We start from the raw sequence: 22,563 nt of genomic DNA, 5'->3' as shown, positions 1-22,563 counted from the left end.
CACACTGCAGGCTGCAGGTAGGAGGAGACACAGTGAGACACACTGCAGGCTGCAGGTAGGAGGACACAGTGAGACACACTGCAGGCTGCAGGTAGGAGGAGACACAGTGAGACACACTGCAGGCTGCAGGTAGGAGGAGACACAGTGAGACACACTGCAGGCTGCAGGTAGGAGGAGACACAGTGAGACACACTGCAGGCTGCAGGTAGGAGGACACAGTGAGACACACTGCAGGCTGCAGGTAGGAGGAGACACAGTGAGACACACTGCAGGCTGCAGGTAGGAGGAGACACAGTGAGACACACTGCAGGCTGCAGGTAGGAGGAGACACAGTGAGACACACTGCAGGCTGCAGGTAGGAGGAGACACAGTGAGACACACTGCAGGTAGGAGACACAGTGAGACACACTGCAGGCTGCAGGTAGGAGACACAGTGAGACACACTGCAGGCTGCAGGTAGGAGGAGACACAGTGAGACACACTGCAGGCTGCAGGTAGGAGGAGACACAGTGAGACACACTGCAGGCTGCAGGTAGGAGGAGACACAGTGAGACACACTGCAGGCTGCAGGTAGGAGGAGACACAGTGAGACACACTGCAGGCTGCAGGTAGGAGGAGACACAGTGAGACACACTGCAGGCTGCAGGTAGGAGGAGACACAGTGAGACACACTGCAGGCTGCAGGTAGGAGGAGACACAGTGAGACACACTGCAGGCTGCAGGTAGGAGGAGACACAGTGAGACACACTGCAGGCTGCAGGTAGGAGGAGACACAGTGAGACACACTGCAGGCTGCAGGTAGGAGGTGACACAGTGAGACACACTGCAGGCTGCAGGTAGGAGGAGACACAGTGAGACACACTGCAGGCTGCAGGTAGGAGGAGACACAGTGAGACACACTGCAGGCTGCAGGTAGGAGGAGACACAGTGAGACACACTGCAGGCTGCAGGTAGGAGGAGACACAGTGAGACACACTGCAGGCTGCAGGTAGGAGGAGACACAGTGAGACACACTGCAGGCTGCAGGTAGGAGGAGACACAGTGAGACACACTGCAGGCTGCAGGTAGGAGGAGACACAGTGAGACACACTGCAGGCTGCAGGTAGGAGGAGACACAGTGTGACACACTGCAGGCTGCAGGTAGGAGGAGACACAGTGTGACACACTGCAGGCTGCAGGTAGGAGGAGACACAGTGAGACACACTGCAGGCTGCAGGTAGGAGGAGACACAGTGAGACACACTGCAGGCTGCAGGTAGGAGGAGACACAGGATCAATAAAAGACGTGTTCACATGTTTCAATGACAGAAACATCAATGGGATGATTTTATTTAGTATCTTGTTTCAATAATAGTTTAAAGAAACGTCCTGATTAAACTGTGAACATTCACAGCGTCTGTTCTAAAGAATTGACACATTGACATGATGTCGTCCTGTTTCCTTCTTCTCACCAACATCACATTTTAAACTGGACATTTCATTTTCTCAAGTCTCTGGTGCTTCTCCAGAGCGCGCTCGTCTCTTCACTCTACAGCCTCCCCCCCGATGATGCCCCCCCCCCCGATGCTGCCCCCCCCCCTGCTGCTGCGCTGTGGGACACTTGAACGGGGGGCTCACCATGCTTGTACCCCCAACTTCAGTACCTGTTGCCATGAGATTTATGTCCGATCAAACACAGCGCTGACCAGCTTCTGGTGCACGAGTGGCACACACACACACACACACACACACACACACACACACACACACACACACACACACACACACACACACACACACACACACACACACACACACACACACACACACACACACACACACACACACACACACACACACACACACACACACACACACACACACACACACACACACACACACACACACACACACACACACACACACACACACACACACTGAGCACCAGTGCCAAAGAGGACCGTGTTTAATTCCGAGGTTTTCTTATAAGCCACTTCTTCCTTTTGTTATATTCAGATGTATTACTTGAAAATACTGGACGTTCATTTGCCTCTCACTAATATCTATTTTGCGCCTGCAGTCGTCCAGCTTTCTGTCCAAACTCTCTGTGATGTAAACCAGTAGAACGCGTTAAAGCCTGACAGAAATCCTACGGCCTCCACAAGGTTATCACCTGACGTCATTCACGCAAATGTTCTGAGTAAATCACCCGTAAAACGCCCACAAGCCAAACGTGCAAACTTTTGCAATGAGCACGCAATTTAGTACTCTTTATTTGAGATCTTAGTAAATCAGACACTATGACTCTTTGACTCTCTGGTTCTCTGACACTTTGACTCTCTGTTTCTCAGACACTATGACTTTTTGACTCTCTGGTTCTCTGACACTTTGACTCTCTGGTTCTCTGACACTTTGACTCTCTGGTTCTCTGACACTTTGACTCTCTGGTTCTCTGACACTATGACACTATGACTCTTTGACTCTCTGGTTCTCTGACACTTTGACTCTCTGGTTCTCTGACACTTTGACTCTCTGGTTCTCAGACACTATGACTCTTTGACTCTCTGGTTCTCTGACACTTTGACTCTCTGGTTCTCTGACACTTTGACTCTCTGGTTCTCTGACACTATGACTCTTTGACTCTCTGGTTCTCTGACACTTTGACTCTCTGGTTCTCTGACACTTTGACTCTCTGGTTCTCTGACACTATGACTCTTTGACTCTCTGGTTCTCTGACACTTTGACTCTCTGGTTCTCTGACACTTTGACTCTCTGGTTCTCTGACACTATGACTCTTTGACTCTCTGGTTCTCTGACACTTTGACTCTCTGGTTCTCTGACACTTTGACTCTCTGGTTCTCTGACACTATGACTCTCTGGTTCTCTGACACTTTGACTCTCTGGTTCTCTGACACTATGACTCTCTGGTTCTCTGACACTTTGACTCTCTGGTTCTCTGACACTATGACTCTTTGACTCTCTGGTTCTCTGACACTTTGACTCTCTGGTTCTCAGACACTATGACTCTTTGGTTCTCTGACACTATGACTCTTTGACTCTCTGGTTCTTTTACTCACTAGTTCTTTGACTCTTTGACTCTCTGGTTCTTTGACACTATGACTCTTTGACTCTCTGACAGTATGACTCTTTGACTCTCTGGTTCTCTGACACTTTGACTCTCTGGTTCTCTGACACTTTGACTCTCTAGTTCTCTGACACTGACTCTTTCACTCTCTGGTTCTCTGACACCATGACTCTTTGACTCTCTGGTTCTCTGACACTATGACTCTTTGACTCTCTGGTTCTCTGACTCTTTCACTCTCTGGTTCTCTGACACTATGACTCTCTGGTTCTCTGACACTATAACTCTCTGGTTCTCTGACACTATGACTCTCTGGTTCTCTGACACTATAACTCTCTGGTTCTCTGACACTATGACTCTCTGGTTCTCTGACACTATAACTCTCTGGTTCTCTGACACTATGACTCTCTGGTTCTCTGACACTATGACTCTTTGGTTCTCTGGTTCTCTGACAGTATGACTCTTTGACTCTCTAGTTCTCTGGTTCTCTGACACTAAGACTCATTGACTCTCTGGTTCTCTGACACTTTGACTCTCTGGTTCTCTGACACTATGACTCATTGACTCTCTGGTTCTCTGACACTTTGACTCTCTGGTTCTCTGACACTTTGACTCTCTAGTTCTCTGACACTGACTCTTTGAATCTCTGGTTCTCTGACACTATGACTCTCTGGTTCTCTGACACTATGACTCTTTGACTCTCTGGTTCTCTGACACTATGACTCTTTGACTCTCTGGTTCTCTGACACTATGACACTTTGACTCTCTGGTTCTCTGACTCTTTCACTCTCTGGTTCTCTGGTTCTCTGACACTATGACTCATTGACTCTCTGGTTCTCTGACACTTTGACTCTCTGGTTCTCTGACACTTTGACTCTCTGGTTCTCTGACACTTTGACTCTCTAGTTCTCTGACACTGACTCTTTGAATCTCTGGTTCTCTGACACTATGACTCTCTGGTTCTCTGACACTATGACTCTCTGGTTCTCTGACACTATGACTCTTTGACTCTCTGGTTCTCTGACACTATGACTCTTTGACTCTCTGGTTCTCTGACTCTTTCACTCTCTGGTTCTCTGACACTATGACTCTCTGGTTCTCTGACACTATAACTCTCTGGTTCTCTGACACTATGACTCTCTGGTTCTCTGACACTATAACTCTCTGGTTCTCTGACACTATGACTCTCTGGTTCTCTGACACTATGACTCTCTGGTTCTCTGACACTATGACTCTCTGGTTCTCTGACACTATGACTCTCTGGTTCTCTGACACTATGACTCTTTGGTTCTCTGACTCTCTGACACTATGACTCTTTGGTTCTATGACGCTTTGACTCTCTGGTTCTTTGACAGTATGACTCTCTGGTACTTTTACACTATGACTCTTTGGTTCTCTGACACTATGACTCTCTGGTTCTCTGACACTATGACTCTTTGGTTCTCTGACACTATGACGCTCTGGTTCTCTGACACTATGACTCTTTCACACTATTACTCTCTGGTTCTCTGACACTATGACACTATGACTCTCTGGTTCTCTGACACTATGACTCTTTGACACTCTGGTTCTCTGACACTATGACACTTTGACTCTCTGGTTCTCTGACACTATGACTCTCTGGTTCTCTGACACTATGACTCTCTGGTTCTCTGACACTATGACTCTTTGACTCTCTGGTTCTCTGACACTATGACTCTTTGACTCTCTGGTTCTCTGACTCTTTCACTCTCTGGTTCTCTGACACTATGACTCTCTGGTTCTCTGACACTATAACTCTCTGGTTCTCTGACACTATGACTCTCTGGTTCTCTGACACTATAACTCTCTGGTTCTCTGACACTATGACTCTCTGGTTCTCTGACACTATGACTCTCTGGTTCTCTGACACTATGACTCTCTGGTTCTCTGACACTATGACTCTCTGGTTCTCTGACACTATGACTCTTTGGTTCTCTGACTCTCTGACACTATGACTCTTTGGTTCTATGACGCTTTGACTCTCTGGTTCTTTGACAGTATGACTCTCTGGTACTTTTACACTATGACTCTTTGGTTCTCTGACACTATGACTCTCTGGTTCTCTGACACTATGACTCTTTGGTTCTCTGACACTATGACGCTCTGGTTCTCTGACACTATGACTCTTTCACACTATTACTCTCTGGTTCTCTGACACTATGACACTATGACTCTCTGGTTCTCTGACACTATGACTCTTTGACACTCTGGTTCTCTGACACTATGACACTTTGACTCTCTGGTTCTCTGACACTATGACTCTCTGGTTCTCTGACACTATGACTCTCTGGTTCTCTGACACTATAACTCTCTGGTTCTCTGACACTTTGACTCTCTGGTTCTCTGACACTATAACTCTCTGGTTCTCTGACACTATGACTCTCTGGTTCTCTGACACTATGACTCTTTGACACTTTGACTCTCTGGTTCTCTGACACTATGACTCTTTGACTCTCTGGTTCTCTGACACTATAACTCTCTTGTTCTCTGACACTATAACTCTCTGGTTCTCTGACACTATGACTCTTTGACACTATGACTCTCTGGTTCTCCGACACTATGACTCTTTGACTATCTGGTTCTCTGACACTATGACTCTCTGGTTCTCTGACATTATGACTCTTTGACACTATGACTCTCTGGTTCTCTGACACTATGACTCTTTGACACTATGACTCTCTGGTTCTCTGACACTATGACTCTTTGACACTATGACTCTCTGGTTCTCTGACACTATGACTCTTTGACACTATGACTCTCTGGTTCTCTGACACTATGGCTCTCTGGTTCTCTGACACTATGACTCTCTGGTTCTCTGACACTATGACACGATGACTCTTTGACTCTCTGGTTCTCTGACACTATGACTCTCTGGTTCTCTGACACTATGACTCTCTGGTTCTCTGACACTATGACACTATGACTCTTTGACTCTCTGGTTCCCTGACACTATGACACTATGACTCTTTGACTCTCTGGTTCTCTGACACTATGACACTATGACTCTTTGACACTATGACTCTCTGGTTCTCTGACATTATGACTCTTTGACACTTTGACTCTCTGGTTCTCTGACACTATGACTGTTTGACACTATGACTCTCTGGTTCTCTGACACTATGACTCTCTGGTTCTCTGACACTATGACTCTTTGACACTATGACTCTCTGGTTCTCTGACACTATGACTCTCTGTTTCTCTGACACTATAACTCTCTGGTTCTCTGACACTATAACTCTCTGGTTCTCTGACACTATGATTCTCTGTTTCTCTGACACTATGACTCTCTGGTTCTCTGACACTATGACTCTTTGGTTCTCTGACTCTCTGACACTATAACTCTCTGGCTCTTTGACACTATGACTCTTTGGTTCTCTGACACTATGACTCTCTGGTTCTCTGACACTATGACTCTCTGGTTCTCTGACACTATGACTCTCTGGTTCTCTGACACTATGACTCTTTGACACTATGACTATTTGACACTATTACTCTCTGGTTCTCTGACACTATGACTCTCTGGTTCTCTGACACTATGACTCTCTGGTTCTCTGACACTATGACTCTTTGACACTATGACTCTTTGAATCTCTGGTTCTCTGACACTATGACACTATGACTCTCTGGTTCTCTGACACTATGACTCTTTGACACTATGACTCTTTGAATCTCTGGTTCTCTGACACTATGACTCTCTGGTTCTCTGACACTATGACTCTCTGGTTCTCTGACACTATGACACTATGACTCTTTGACACTATGACTCTCTGGTTCTCTGACACTATGACTCTTTGACACTATGACTCTCTGACACTATGACTCTTTGACACTATGACTCTCTGGTTCTCTGACACTATGACTCTCTGGTTCTCTGACACTATGAATCTCTGGTTCTCTGACACTATGAATCTCTGGTTCTCTGACACTATGACTCTCTGGTTCTCTGACACTATGACTCTCTGGTTCTCTGACACTACGACTCTTTGACACTTTGACTCTCTGGTTCTCTGACACTATGACTCTCTGGTTCTCTGACACTATGACTCTCTGGTTCTCTGACACTATGACTCTTTGACACTATGACTCTCTGGTTCTCTGACACTATGACTCTCTGGTTCTCTGACACTATGACTCTTTGACACTATGACTCTCTGGTTCTCTGACACTATGACTCTTTGACACTATGACTCTCTGGTTCTCTGACACTATGACTCTCTGGTTCTCTGACACTATGACTCTCTGGTTCTCTGACACTATGGCTCTCTGGTTCTCTGACACTATGACTGTCTGGTTCTCTGACACTATGACTCTCTGGTTCTCTGACACTATGACTCTTTGACACTCTGGTTCTCTGACACTGTTAAAAAAACGCTGCTCACCATCGTGGTTCGGGTTTCCAAGTGTCCACGGCTCGTCCGAGTCGAAGTGTGTGTCTCCTCCAATCCCTGGCCCTGGGAAGTAGGCATGGGCCAGGAAGCCTCCCTCGCCATCAAACGGTGAGCTGTCACCATGGAAACCTGAGGCGAATATGATAGTGATGTCCACGTCTTTTTTTGTCCTCTCCATCTCGCTGTACGGCACCGCCTCGAAACGCAGCGGCGTCACATTCTGCCAAACGTCAAACGCTCTTCTTATGGCGTCATGTGTCTCCTCTGCACCAACTTTTGGCGTCACATTCTTTATGCTGCAGAGTCAGAGGGGGAGGAGTTTGATATTAGAGTCAAAGTCTATGTCCATTTAGTTTTTTCCAGTCGCACCCATTTGCAGTTCAGTGATTTGATCAATCAGCATCCTGAGCGTAGATACGCCACACGGGTTGGGCATTTTTGCAGTGCTGTAAGCACCGTCAGATGAAGATCACTTAAAACACTTTGATACTCAATTTCATTTCTCCCTCACCAACCAATATACAACTCCACTAATCCTACAGCAGCCCATTTTCAAAGCGATGCATATATACATAAAAGGGACGCGCTGCCGAGTCTGTTCGACGGCTCAGATCAGCCCGCATACAGGTCTGTTTTTATAATATAATAATGACTCACCTGTATGTGATGTGTTTGTGCTGCCACTTCTGTCCTGTCAGAGCGTACCGTCGTTTCCTCACGCTGAACCTCGATGAGCCTTCTATAAGGTCAGGAACTCCACACCTAGGCTTCTTCATCCACCTGAGGGGCGGAGCAAAGGATCACACAGGTGAACTCTGATCACCATCATTTATAAAGTGATGAAGAACGATGAATGTGAATCCTTCATGAACAGAGACAGAGTTCTCTGCTCATAGAAAGGTGGACCCGTTAACAAGTATGTCTGATTGGTTAATGACGAGAGAACATTTTATAAACTGTTGATAAAGAACTTTCTCTCTTCAGCTCTGTGGATGGGCGAGGACTTCCATCATTGTTAAACATGGAAGCTGACTGTGTTCCTGAAACTTACTACAGACAGACAGACAGGACCTGACAGACAGGACCTGACAGACAGGACCTGACAGACAGGACCTGACAGACAGGACCTGACAGACAGGACCTGACAGACAGGACCTGTTAGACAGGATCTGTTAGACAGGACCTGTTAGACAGGACCTGACAGACAGGACCTGACAGACAGGACCTGTTAGACAGGACCTGACAGACAGGACCTGACAGACAGGACCTGTTAGACAGGACCTGTTAGACAGGACCTGACAGACAGGACCTGACAGACAGGACCTGACAGACAGGACCTGACAGACAGGACCTGTCAGACAGAACAGGAGTTCTGTGAACAGGTCCAGTGTCTCCTAGTGTAAAACCAAAAACGTACATAAACAGACAGCTGCCTTACCTTATTGTGTTGTCACTGTGTCACAGTGCAGCAGAGGGGAGACAGAGATATACACAGGTGTTAGTGTTACCTGTGATCACACACAGGCAGCAGAAACATCTGGCTGTGTGTTGATCTGAGGGGTGTCAGCGTTACAGGTAAGACAGAACAGGTGCAACGGTGTGATCCAGGTCACCTGTACAGGTGTGTTGTGACTCTGTGTTACCTTTACAGGTGTGCTGTGACTCTGTTACCTGTACAGGCATATAATTACTCAGCGTTACCTTTACAGGTGTGTTATGACTCCATGTTACCTTTACAAGTGTGCTGTGACTCTGTGTTACTTGTACAGGTGTGCTGTGACTCTGTTACCTGTACAGGTGTGCTGTGACTCTGTGTTACTTGTACAGGTGTGCTGTGACTCTGTTACCTGTACAGGTGTGCTGTGACTCTGTGTTACCTGTACAGGTGTGCTGTGACTCTGTGTTACCTGTACAGGTGTGCTGTGACTCTGTTACCTGTACAGGTGTGCTGTGACTCTGTGTTACCTGTACAGGTGTGCTGTGACTCTGTTACCTGTACAGGTGTGCTGTGACTCTGTTACCTGTACAGGTGTGCTGTGACTCTGTTACCTGTACAGGTGTGCTGTGACTATGTGTTACCTGTACAGGTGTGCTGTGACTCTGTGTTACCTGTACACTTGTGCTGTGACTGTTACCTGTACAGGTGTGCTGTGACTCTGTTACCTGTACAGGTGTGCTGTGACTCTGTGTTACCTGTACACTTGTGCTGTGACTGTTACCTGTACAGGTGTGCTGTGACTCTGTTACCTGTACAGGTGTGCTGTGACTCCGTTACCTGTACAGGTGTGCTGTGACTCTGTTACCTGTACAGGTATATAATGACTCAGCGTTACCTGTACAGGTGTGTTGTGACTCCATGTTACCTGTACAGGTGTGCTGTGACTCTGTGTTACCTGTACAGGTGTGTTGTGACTCCATGTTACCTGTACAGGTGTGTTATGACTCCATGTTACCTTTACACTTGTGCTGTGACTCTGTGTTACCTGTACAGGTGTGCTGTGACTCCATGTTACCTTTACAGGTGTGCTGTGACTCTGTGTTACCTGTACAGGTGTGTTATGACTCCATGTTACCTTTACAGGTGTGCTGTGACTCTGTGTTACCTGTACAGGTGTGCTGTGACTCCATGTTACCTTTACAGGTGTGCTGTGACTCTGTGTTACCTGTACAGGTGTGTTGTGACTCTTTGTTATGTGTACAGGTGTTGTGACTCTGTGTTACCTGTACAGGTAGGTGTTTTTTGGGACTCACTCTATTGTGTTCCTGTCCAGGTTCCCCGTCACATTGAGGCCGTAGCGGCGCTGCATAGCAGCGATAGCTGACTGCATGGCCTGAGTAGAACGCAGCACAGACATCCGAGGGTCTGCAGACGGCAGGTAACCGTACCTCTGCAGCCACGCCTGGAGGGACAGAGGAGGGCAGGAGGAGGCAACAGGTGAGATAATATGGGTGAGAGTGGATAATGTGTGGAAAAAAAATGTAATACACAAAAAGATGTGTTTTTGTTGAGATGCAGCGGTCACACCCTAACTGACTCAAATAGCTAGCACAGGTATATGTGCATGATCTTTACAATTTAGTTCTATGTCAAAGTGTGTTCAGAGCACGCTCCTGTGTGGACTACGTAACCATGAGAGCATGTAACATGTTCACGTCGTTGACGTAATCAACGACTTATATTCGTTGACATGAATAAATTGTGTTAATGCCTCATCCCAAACTAGTACAGTAGATTCTCCCACACTCCATTCCAGTGGATCCAGTAATGCACCAAAAGCTAGTCACCAAAGATGCTACAGTGGCAGTGGCATGCAATAACAGCAACTTTCTATCATCCTCAGATCAGATCCACAGCATCTCCTCAAACGAACTGTCCCAAGACCACCTCTCAAAAAACCTCTCACACTCTCTGTGCACTCAGATGTAGTACGTGTTCTTCATCCACTCCTTGATTTTCAATGATATCACACCCAACCAATAATCCATGATCCTGGACCACCACATCTACATTGTAGAACCACATCTCCAGCATCTGTTTCCTCAGACCCCCTCTCCACGTCCTCAGACCCCCTCTCCACGTCCTCAGACCCCCTCTCCACGTCCTCAGACCACCCCACCACATCCTCAGACCACCTCTCCACATCCTCAGACCCCCTCTCCATGTCTTCAGACCCCCTCTCCATGTCCTCAGACCCCCTCTCCATGTCTTCAGAGCCCCTCTCCACGTCCTCAAACCACCTCTACATGTCTTCAGACCCCCTCTCCACATCCTCAGACCCCCTCTCCATGTCCTCAGACCATCCCATTGCATCCTCAGACCCCCTCTCCACATCCTCAGACCCCCTCTCCACATCCTCAGACCACCTCTCCACATCCTCTGACCCCCTCTCCACATCCTCTGACCCCCTCTCCACGTCCTCAAACCACCTCTCCACATCCTCAGACCCCCTCTCCACGTCCTCAGACCACCTCTCCATGTCTTCAGACCCCCTCTCCATGTCCTCAGACGACCCCCTCTCCATGTCCTCAGACCCCCTCTCCATGTCTTCAGACCCCCTCTCCACGTCCTCAAACCACCTCTCCATGTCTTCAGACCCCCTCTCCACGTCCTCAGACCACCCCTCCGTGTCCTCAGACCCCCTCTCCACGTCCTCAGACCACCCCTCCGTGTCCTCAGACCCCCTCTCCATGTCTTCAGACCCCCTCTCCATGTCCTCAGACGACCCCCTCTCCATGTCCTCAGACCCCCTCTCCATGTCTTCAGACTCCCTCTCCACGTCCTCAAACCACCTCTCCATGTCCTCAGACCCCCTCTCCATGTCTTCAGACCCCCTCTCCACGTCCTCAGACCACCCCTCCGTGTCCTCAGACCCCCTCTCCACGTCCTCAGACCACCCCTCCGTGTCCTCAGGTGCGTCTTGAGGAGCAGAAGGTAGGTTAATTGCTTGCAGCCTCCTTCCAAAGGCCAGCCCGTAGGTCGGTGACTCACTCTGTTATGGATGAGAGGAGGCTGTTACCATGGCAACGCTCATATGACATGCTGCTGTTCCTGTTTGAGGCTGAACAGCTGATGGGATCATCTCAGGTTACATGAGCATCACTGTACACGAGAGCTTCAGTCAAAAGAGATTACACACTTTGACAAAAAGTCCTCCTCTATTAATTATTGTTTATATGACAATGATTTATGTCATACTTTATTATTACTGCTAAAACAACAGACATTAATTATTACTGACAATATAAAAAAAACTTGTCTCTTTCTCTCTGTCTGTCTTCTCTCTTGTATAACATGAGTCGTGTTCTGATCCAGGTTTCTGTCTGTCCTAATGATACAGTGGAGAAAGAAGGATTCAGAAAGCTCATTAAAACATTCTCAGTTGCCCAGTCGGAAATATTTTACACAAGATGTCCATCAGAGAGAGCGTTGGTAAGGTCACGTCTGCCTGAAGCCAGAGACAGTAGACAGGCTTGTCTTCCTCTCTTATAACCTCTGACATGTGAGTGTGGCCAGTCATATCATGCTGTTGCATTCACTGTTCTATACTTATTTTTGCATTTAATTTAACATTTTATTCATTTTGATTCACTTGAAGTTGCTCCTATTTATTTTGCATTTACAATTCTTTATTAATTTGGGTTTTTTTACTATATTGATACCTTGCAGGTGTTTTCACTCTGTTTGACCTGCAACACACACACAGGCATGAACTCATGCACAGGATCATATGGACATGCACTGACAGTGATGGAGCAGACCCCGGCAAGCCGTAGCTGTTAGGGTTATTCGGTGCCTTGCTCAAGGACATCTCAACAGTGCTCAGGCTCCCTGAAAAATGTTCAAATGTGGTCCGCACCAGGACTTGAACCGACAACCCAACCCTCAATTTGTTTAATATAGAAGGGCATACCTTCATGAGTTGTTTTGCACAAACTGAAAATATTGTGAGTATAATGAGGCTTCAACTCGGCATGCTACAGTGGCTTTTTTATCATTTGGGGTTTTTATATCTTTAAATACCTGCAGGGAAAACTTTGTGTCTTTGTGATGATTATAATTGGGAAATACACAATCCCTCACGGCTGCTGTATTTAACAAACCGTCTGAGAGGTGACTGTGAGAAGACCAAACCATGCGTCATCAAAAGCAGTCTGCAAATCAGTCCTCTCACTTCCTGTTTCCCTTCTCAAGGAGGAAAAAACAGACCATCGCCACCTGTGGTCTGGAGAGAAATCTCTTCTCTCATACAGTTGTGAACACGAGATGTCAGCTCTGTCAGGGTTACAGGGTCTTTACATTCCACCATCAGACCGACTCATTCTGAATAAACTTTCCAAACTTGATATTAAGGAAGTAAATTTGCATTACTCAGGAGTTACAGAGGCTACAAAACAATAATAAGACACGTCATAAAGACCACAAAACACTTGGATTGTACTGTCTCTTTAAATGTATATCAGGTGTATTATGGGAACATGCTGCCTCTGACCCTCCTCCATTATTCAGTACATAAACACTGAACCACAGAGGAGTCTGTCAGCAGAGAGATGACCTCACATCAGCCTGCCTTTCAGCACAACACTACCACAACAACCTGATGTGCTGATATATTCACCATCTTTTATTTGACCTGGTTCTAATAAAAGTTTGAATCTCAAATAGCGAGCCCTGTGTGTGTGTGTGTGTTAGTGTGTGTGTTAGTGTGTGTGTGTGTGTGTGTGTGTGTGTGTGTGTGTGCGTCACATAGTTGAAGTGTTGTTTGTGCAGGATCTGATGACACAGACACAGAAACCCTGCTGCTTCAGAAGTCTGCTCTCTGCACACCGCCAACTGACGTCAGGACCAGTGTGTGTGTGTGTGTGTGTGTGTGTGTGTAGGTGTGTGTGTGTGTGTGTGTGTAGGTGTGTGTGTGTGTGTGTGTGTAGGTGTGTGTGTGTGTGAGTGTAGGTGTGTGTGTGTGTGTGTGTAGGTGTGTGTAGGTGTGTGTAGGTGTGTGTGTGTGTGTGTGTAGGTGTGTGTGTGTGTGTGTGTAGGTGTGTGTAGGTGTGTGTAGGTGTGTGTGTGTGTGTGTGTGTAGGTGTGTGTGTGTGTGTGTAGGTGTGTGTAGGTGTGTGTGTAGGTGTGTGTAGGTGTGTGTAGGTGTGTGTGTGTGTGTGTGTAGGTGTGTGTGTGTGTGTGTGTGTAGGTGTGTGTAGGTGTGTGTAGGTGTGTGTGTGTGTGTGTGTGTGTGTGTGTGTAGGTGTGTGTGTGTGTGTGTAGGTGTGTGTAGGTGTGTGTGTGTGTGTGTGTAGGTGTGTGTGTGTGTGAGTGTGTGAGTGTGTGTGAGTGTGTGTGTGTGTGTGTGTGAGTGTGTGAGTGTGTGTGTGTGTGTGTGTGAGTGTGTGTGAGTGTGTGTGTGTGTGTGTGAGTGAGTGTGTGAGTGTGTGTGTGTGTGTGTGAGTGTGTGAGTGTGTGTGTGTGTGTGTGTGAGTGTGTGTGTGAGTGAGTGTGTGTGTGTGTGTGTGTGTGTGTGTGTGAGTGTGTGAGTGTGTGTGTGTGAGTGTGTGAGTGTGTGAGTGTGTGAGTGTGTGAGTGTGTGAGTGTAAGCATCTTTTGCACAACTCACCACTGTTCTATGATCTTATTTAGTCTTCTCCATATTACTCTTTAATGCTAGTTTTATGGTAATTAATTATTGTTTACATTGAGATACTCTTTAATGCTAGTTTTGTGGTAATTAATTATTGTTTACATTGAGATACTCTTTAATGCTAGTTTTGTGGTAATTAATTATTGTTTACATTGAGATACTCTTTAATGCTAGTTTTGTGGTAATTAATTATTGTTTACATTGAGATACTCTTTAATGCTAGTTTTGTGGTAATTAATTATTGTTTACATTGAGATACTCTTTAATGCTAGTTTTATGGTAATTAATTATTGTTTACATTGAGATACTCTTTAATGCTAGTTTTGTGGTAATTAATTATTGTTTACATTGAGATACTCTTTAATGCTAGTTTTGTGGTAATTAATTATTGTTTACATTGAGAGAGCACAGACTACTGAAGTTAAATTCCTCGTGTGTTGAACATACCTGGACAATAAAACTGATTTTGATATATTTTCTGAAGGTCCAGCGACTGATTGGTCAGTCACAGACTGCAGCTGAAATTCGTTGTTTTTACCATACCTTTGAGGAATGACCCGATACCAACGCCATTATTCTGCATTGGTCTGATACTGTCTTTAAGTACTCACACTAGGCCAAGATGTTTCACACAACACCACGATACGTATCACGATGTGTTTGACCTCGTTGGTCGCATAGCTGCTGCGTTTGACCTCGATTTCTTGATCTTCCCAGAAAATTTAAGTTCCTTCCATGAATCCATGAACATTTTAGTTCTTTGAAGAGAAGTCCCTGAACCTTCGATTCCCTCAAAGAGAAGTCCCTGAACCTTTAGTTCCTAAAGAGAAGTCTCTGAACCTTTAGTTCCTGAAGAGAAGTCCCTGAACCTTTAGTTCCTGAAGAGGAGTCCCTGAACCTTTAGTTCTATGAAGAAAAGTCCCTGAACCTTTAGTTCTATGAAGAGAAGTCTCTGAACCTTTAGTTCCTGAAGAGAAGTCCCTGAACCTTTAGTTCCTGAAGAGAAGTCCCTGAACCTTTAGTTCTATGAAGAAGTCTCTGAACCTTTAGTTCTATGAAGAGAAGTCCCTGAACCTTTAGTTCTATGAAGAGAAGTCCCTGAACCTTTAGTTCCTAAAGAGAAGTCTCTGAACCTTTAGTTCTATGAAGAGAAGTCCCTGAACCTTTAGTTCTATGAAGAAAAGTCTCTGAACCTTTAGTTCTATGAAGAGAAGTCTCTGAACCTTTAGTTCTATGAAGAGAAGTCCCTGAACCTTTAGTTCTATGAAGAGAAGTCCCTGAACCTTTAGTTCTATGAAGAAAAGTCTCTGAACCTTTAGTTCTATGAAGAGAAGTCCCTGAACCTTTAGTTCCTGAAGAGAAGTCCCTGAACCTTTAGTTCTATGAAGAAAAGTCTCTGAACCTTTAGTTCTATGAAGAGAAGTCCCTGAACCTTTAGTTCTATGAAGAGAAGTCCCTGAACCTTTAGTTCTTTGAAGAGAAGTCTCTGAACCTTTAGTACATTGAAGAGAAGTCCCTGAACCTTTAGTTCATTGAAGAGAAGTCTCTGAACCTTTAGTTCTATGAAGAGAAGTCCCTGAACCTTTAGTTCCTGAAGAGAAGTCCCTGAACCTTTAGTTCATTGAAGAGAAGTCCCTGAACCTTTAGTTCTTTGAAGAGAAGTCCCTGAACCTTTAGTTCATTGAAGAGAAGTCCCTGAACCTTTAGTTCCTGAAGAGAAGTCCCTGAACCTTTAGTTCTATGAAGAGAAGTCCCTGAACCTTTAGTTCCTGAAGAGAAGTCCCTGAAACTTTAGTTCTTTAAAGAGAAGTCCCTGAACCTTTAGCTCTATGAAGAGAAGTCCCTGAACCTTTAAGTTCCTGAAGAGAAGTCCCTGAACCTTTAGTTCTTTGAAGAGAAGTCCCTGAACCTTTAGTTATATGAAGAAAAGTTCCTGAACCTTTAGTTCTATGAAGAGAAGTCCCTGAACCTTTAGTTCCTGAAGAGAAGTCCCTGAACCTTTAGTTCTATGAAGAAAAGTCCCTGAACCTTTAGTTCTATGAAGAGAAGTCCCTGAACCTTTAGTTCCTGAAGAGAAGTCCCTGAACCTTTAGTTCTATGAAGAGAAGTCCCTGAACCTTTAGTTCTTAGAAGAGAAGTCCCTGAACCTTTAGTTCCTGAAGAGAAGTCTCTGAACCTTTAGTTCCTGAAGAGAAGTCCCTGAACCTTTAGTTCTATGAAGAAAAGTCCCTGAACCTTTAGTTCTTTGAAGAGAAGTCCCTGAACCTTTAGTTCCTGAAGAGAAGTCCCTGAACCTTTAGTTCATTGAAGAGAAGTCCCTGAACCTTTAGTTCTTTGAAGAGAAGTCCCTGAACCTTTAGTTCATTGAAGAGAAGTCCCTGAACCTTTAGTTCCTGAAGAGAAGTCCCTGAACCTTTAGTTCTATGAAGAGAAGTCCCTGAACCTTTAGTACATTGAAGAGAAGTCCCTGAACCTTTAGTTCATTGAAGAGAAGTCTCTGAACCTTTAGTTCTATGAAGAGAAGTCCCTGAACCTTTAGTTCCTGAAGAGAAGTCCCTGAACCTTTAGTTCATTGAAGAGAAGTCCCTGAACCTTTAGTTCTTTGAAGAGAAGTCCCTGAACCTTTAGTTCATTGAAGAGAAGTCCCTGAACCTTTAGTTCCTGAAGAGAAGTCCCTGAACCTTTAGTTCTATGAAGAGAAGTCCCTGAACCTTTAGTTCCTGAAGAGAAGTCCCTGAAACTTTAGTTCTTTAAAGAGAAGTCCCTGAACCTTTAGCTCTATGAAGAGAAGTCCCTGAACCTTTAAGTTCCTGAAGAGAAGTCCCTGAACCTTTAGTTCTTTGAAGAGAAGTCCCTGAACCTTTAGTTATATGAAGAAAAGTTCCTGAACCTTTAGTTCTATGAAGAGAAGTCCCTGAACCTTTAGTTCCTGAAGAGAAGTCCCTGAACCTTTAGTTCTATGAAGAAAAGTCCCTGAACCTTTAGTTCTATGAAGAGAAGTCCCTGAACCTTTAGTTCCTGAAGAGAAGTCCCTGAACCTTTAGTTCTATGAAGAGAAGTCCCTGAACCTTTAGTTCTTAGAAGAGAAGTCCCTGAACCTTTAGTTCCTGAAGAGAAGTCCCTGAACCTTTAGTTCCTGAAGAGAAGTCCCTGAACCTTTAGTTCTATGAAGAAAAGTCCCTGAACCTTTAGTTCTTTGAAGAGAAGTCCCTGAACCTTTAGTTCCTGAAGAGAAGTCCCTGAACCTTTAGTTCTATGAAGAAAAGTCCCTGAACCTTTAGTTCTATGAAGAGAAGTCCCTGAACCTTTAGTTCCTGAAGAGAAGTCCCTGAACCTTTAGTTCTATGAAGAGAAGTCCCTGAACCTTTAGTTCTATGAAGAGAAGTCCCTGAAACTTTAGTTCTATGAAGAACAGTCCCTGAACCTTTAGTTATTTGAAGAGAAGTCCCTGAACCTTTAGTTCTATGAAGAACAGTCCCTGAACCTTTAGTTCCTGAAGAGAAGTCCCTGAACCTTTAGTTCCTGAAGAGAAGTCCCTGAACCTTTAGTTCCTGAAGAGAAGTCCCTGAACCTTTAGTTCCTGAAGAGAAGTCCCTGAACCTTTAGTTCCTGAAGAAAAGTCCCTGAACCTTTAGTTCTATGAAGAGAAGTCTCTGAACCTTTAGTTCCTGAAGAGGAGTCCCTGAACCTTTAGTTCTATGAAGAGAAGTCTCTGAACCTTTAGTTCTATGAAGAAAAGTCTCTGAACCTTTAGTTCCTGAAGAGAAGTCCCTGAACCTTTAGTTCCTGAAGAAAAGTCCCTGAACCTTTAGTTCTATGAAGAGAAGTCTCTGAACCTTTAGTTCCTGAAGAGAAGTCTCTGAACCTTTAGTTCCTGAAGAGAAGTCCCTGAACCTTTAGTTCCTGAAGAGAAGTCCCTGAACCTTTAGTTCCTGAAGAGAAGTCCCTGAACCTTTAGTTCTAGGGATATTATCGGCCGATATTGACTTAAAAATGTAATATTTGGAAATATCGGTATCGGATTTTTACAACCGATATTGGAACCGATATTGGAATTTCCGAGTCTGCATGAACGCAGCATGGGACGTTTATGGGCGCGCGCTTGATGACGTTCAACAACAACATATTGTAACGGTTCTTGTTGTAAAGTCAGTAGTTGATAATGTGTTCATAATTCCGATTATGTGGAGAGTCAGTGAATGCACCAGCGAGAACGTGTTGAGTGGCTGTATGAGAGAACGCTGGGGGAGAGAGTTGGATTGTTACGGCAAGTTATGTGTTGCTCTCTGCTGTAAACGTCGGTTATGCGAGGAGGAAACAAGGTGTCTTCCTTTAATACATCATTTAATAACCCATGTCAAGAAGAATCACACGGAGTTGCTACATTTGCGCAGCAAAGTGATGAAAAGCAGCAACAGCTGAAACCGAAGAAAACCACACAGTTGTCACTTAAAGAGTCAACTGAGAAAAAACAATGTGGCAGCAATGGAGAGGCTGCAGGTGGAAGTGCAGATGACCCAGGCCGGGAGGACCAGGACTGCCCACCTAAGAAGGCTCGAACCTGCGGGACATGTACCAAGAAATCCTTGCAGAGAATGAAGTTGCAGCTCAAGCACCTACAAGCGAGACAGCGCAGGTGAGTAATTGATTAACTTAATCATCAAACTAAATGTAATCTGCTATGCTGAGTGCGTCACATTAAAAATATACATTACATGCAATGAATACAATAACCATTTGGCAGTCAGTGCTTCCAAGAAAAATCAATAATAGAAATTCTATTAAAGAAATGGAGGAATTCTATGATACATTTATTCCCTGTCTCTCTTTTTTATTCTTTCTTTAGGTGCATGCATACCTAGGAGAAGCCATCCCACAGAAAGGATGCCCTTTGGAGTACTGGAGGCATCAGGAGAGAGGATTTGGTTACTCTTAAAAGAGATTGAGCCCGGGATCGTCGGTGGCGCAGCGGCAGGGCGCGCGATCCCATGTATTGAGGCTATAGTCCTCGCGCGCGGGCGGCCCGGGTTCGCGTCCGGCCTGTGGCCCATTTCCCGCATGTCTCTCCCCACTCTCTCTCCCCCTTTCCGACTCTATCCACCTTCCTCCCTCTATAATAAAGGCATAAAAGGCCCAAAATAAATCTTAAAAAAAAAAAAAAAAAAAAGAGATTGAGCCCAGTTTGAGTATATTATTTGACAAGTTATGGCCAGTCATTCATTGACTATGTTTGTTTACAACTAATGGACTGAAGATATGCCTCTTCCTTTTTTATATTGTCTGTAGTGTTGTTTGAGGCTGTTTGTTGTTGAGGTTTCTCTCTAACACTAAATAAATATGGCACTTTTTTCCATCATTTAAGTTGTTCTCTTATTTTTCTCAGTGTGTACATTTGGAAAGCCATGTTTCATTCACATATGCATCCAGTGGGGCATCACAGTAAAATTAGGCATAATGTGTTAATTCCACAGGAGATATTTTATGTTGTTGTTACCTAACAGTTTTGATGTAAAAAGCCTGCAAATATCGGTGATATCGGTATCGGTGATATCGGTATCGGAAATTAAGAGTTGGACAATATCGGAATATCGGATATCGGTAGAAAAGCCAATATCGAGCATCCCTATTTAGTTCTATGAAGAGAAGTCTCTGAACCTTTAGTTCTATGAAGTCTCTGAACCTTTAGTTCTTTGAAGAGAAGTCTCTGAACCTTTAGTTCTTTGAAGAGAAGTCTCTGAACCTTTAGTTCTATGAAGAAAAGTCCCTGAACCTTTAGTTCTATGAAGAGAAGTCTCTGAACCTTTAGTTCCTGAAGAGAAGTCTCTGAACCTTTAGTTCTATGAAGAAAAGTCTCTGAACCTTTAGTTCTATGAAGAGAAGTCTCTGAACCTTTAGTTCTATGAAGAGAAGTCTCTGAACCTTTAGTTCCTGAAGAGAAGTCCCTGAACCTTTAGTTCTATGAAGAGAAGTCTCTGAACCTTTAGTTCTATGAAGAGAAGTCTCTGAACCTTTAGTTCTATGAAGAGAAGTCTCTGAACCTTTAGTTCTATGAAGAGAAGTCTCTGAACCTTTAGTTCTATGAAGAGAAGTCTCTGAACCTTTAGTTCTATGAAGAGAAGTCTCTGAACCTTTAGTTCTATGAAGAGAAGTCTCTGAACCTTTAGTTCTATGAAGAGAAGTCTCTGAACCTTTAGTTCTATGAAGAAAAGTCTCTGAACCTTTAGTTCTATGAAGAGAAGTCCCTGAACCTTTAGTTCTATGAAGAGAAGTCTCTGAACCTTTAGTTGTATGAAGAAAAGTCTCTGAACCTTTAGTTCCTGAAGAGAAGTCTCTGAACCTTTAGTTCCTGAAGAGAAGTCCCTGAACCTTTAGTTCATTGAAAAGAAGTCCCTGAACCTTTAGTTCATTGAAGAGAAGTCCCTGAACCTTTAGTTCCTGAAGAGAAGTCCCTGAATCTTTAGTTCTTTGAAGAGAAGTCCCTGAACCTTTAGTTCCTGAAGAGAAGTCTCTGAACCTTTAGTTCATTGAAGAGAAGTCCCTGAACCTTTAGTTCCTGAAGAGAAGTCTCTGAACCTTTAGTTCATTGAAGAGAAGTCCCTGAACCTTTAGTTCCTGAAGAGAAGTCTCTGAACATTTAGTTCATTGAAGAGAAGTCCCTGAACCTTTAGTTCCTGAAGAGAAGTCTCTGAACCTTTAGTTCATTGAAGAGAAGTCCCTGAACCTTTATTCTATGAAGAGAAGTCCCTGAACCTTTAGTTCTATGAAGAGAAGTCTCTGAAACTTTAGTTCATTGAAGAGAAGTCCCTGAACCTTTAGTTCCTGAAGAGAAGTCCCTGAACCTTTAGTTCTTTGAAGAGAAGTCCCTGAACCTTTAGTTCCTGAAGAGAAGTCTCTGAACCTTTAGTTCATTGAAGAGAAGTCCCTGAACCTTTAGTTCCTGAAGAGAAGTCTCTGAACCTTTAGTTCATTGAAGAGAAGTCCCTGAACCTTTAGTTCTTGAAGAGAAGTCCCTGAACCTTTCAGTTCTTTAAAGAGAAGTCCCTGAACCTTTAGCTCCTAAAGAGAAGTCTCTGAACCTTTAGTTCTATGAAGAGAAGTCCCTGAACCTTTAGTTCCTGAAGAGAAGTCTCTGAACCTTTAGTTCTATGAAGAGAAGTCCCTGAACCTTTAGTTCCTGAAGAGAATTCCCTGAACCTTTAGTTCTATGAAGAGAAGTCCCTGAACCTTTAGTCCTATGAAGAGAAGTCCCTGAACCTTTAGTTCTATGAAGAGAAGTCCCTGAACCTTTAGTTCTTTAAAGAGAAGTCCCTGAACCTTTAGTTCTATGAAGAAAAGTCCCTGAACCTTTAGTTCATGAAGAAAAGTCAATGAGCCTTTAGTTCATGAAGAGAAGTCCCTGAACCTTTAGTTCTTAGAAGAGAAGTCCCTGAAACTTTAGTTCTTAGAAGAGAAGTCCCTGAACCTTATGTTCTATGAAGAGAAGTCCCTGAATCTTTAGTTCTATGAAGAGAAGTCTCTGAACCTTTAGTTCTATGAAGAGAAGTCCCTGAACCTTTAGTTCATGAAGAAAAGTCCCTGAACTTTTAGTTCTTAGAAGACAAGTCCCTGAACCTTTAGTTCATGAAGAGAAGTCCCTGAACCTTTAGTTCTTAGAAGACAAGTCCCTGAACCTTTAGTTCTATGAAGAGAAGTCTCTGAACCTTTAGTTCTTTGAAGAGAAGTCCCTGAACCTTTAGTTCTACGAAGAGAAGTCCCTGAACCTTTAGTTCTACGAAGAGAAGTCCCTGAACCTTTAGTTCCTGAAGAGAAGTCCCTGAACCTTTAGTTCCTGAAGAGAAGTCTCTGAACCTTTAGTTCTTTGAAGAGAAGTCTCTGAACCTTTAGTTCTATGAAGAAAAGTCCCTGAACCTTTAGTTCTATGAAGAGAAGTCTCTGAACCTTTAGTTCCTGAAGAGAAGTCTCTG

The 22,563-nt window shown here is 44.4% G+C and overlaps 1 protein-coding gene across 2 annotated transcripts in view; it reads right to left on the bottom strand.

Annotated features, from left to right (window-relative positions):
* The window catches only part of mmp16a (matrix metallopeptidase 16a (membrane-inserted)), a 39,420-nt gene that overhangs the window by 11,675 nt on the left and 5,182 nt on the right, over positions 1–22,563 (bottom strand). The window contains exons 2-5 of one of the 2 annotated variants that reach the window (XM_079361319.1): positions 10,221–10,369; positions 8,908–8,922; positions 8,127–8,249; positions 7,461–7,765 (exon numbers count right to left, since the gene is read on the bottom strand). In XM_079361319.1, the coding sequence (XP_079217445.1) occupies positions 7,461–7,765; positions 8,127–8,249; positions 8,908–8,922; positions 10,221–10,369 (592 nt within the window). The remainder of the gene's footprint in view (positions 1–7,460; positions 7,766–8,126; positions 8,250–8,907; positions 8,923–10,220; positions 10,370–22,563) is intronic. The other variant, XM_079361320.1, reaches the window with a different exon arrangement.

The sequence above is a fragment of the Symphodus melops genome, assembly GCF_947650265.1.
Source record: "Symphodus melops genome assembly, chromosome: 14".
NCBI classification, from domain to species: domain Eukaryota; kingdom Metazoa; phylum Chordata; class Actinopteri; order Labriformes; family Labridae; genus Symphodus; species Symphodus melops.
This window is presented reverse-complemented; position numbering and strand designations above follow the sequence as displayed.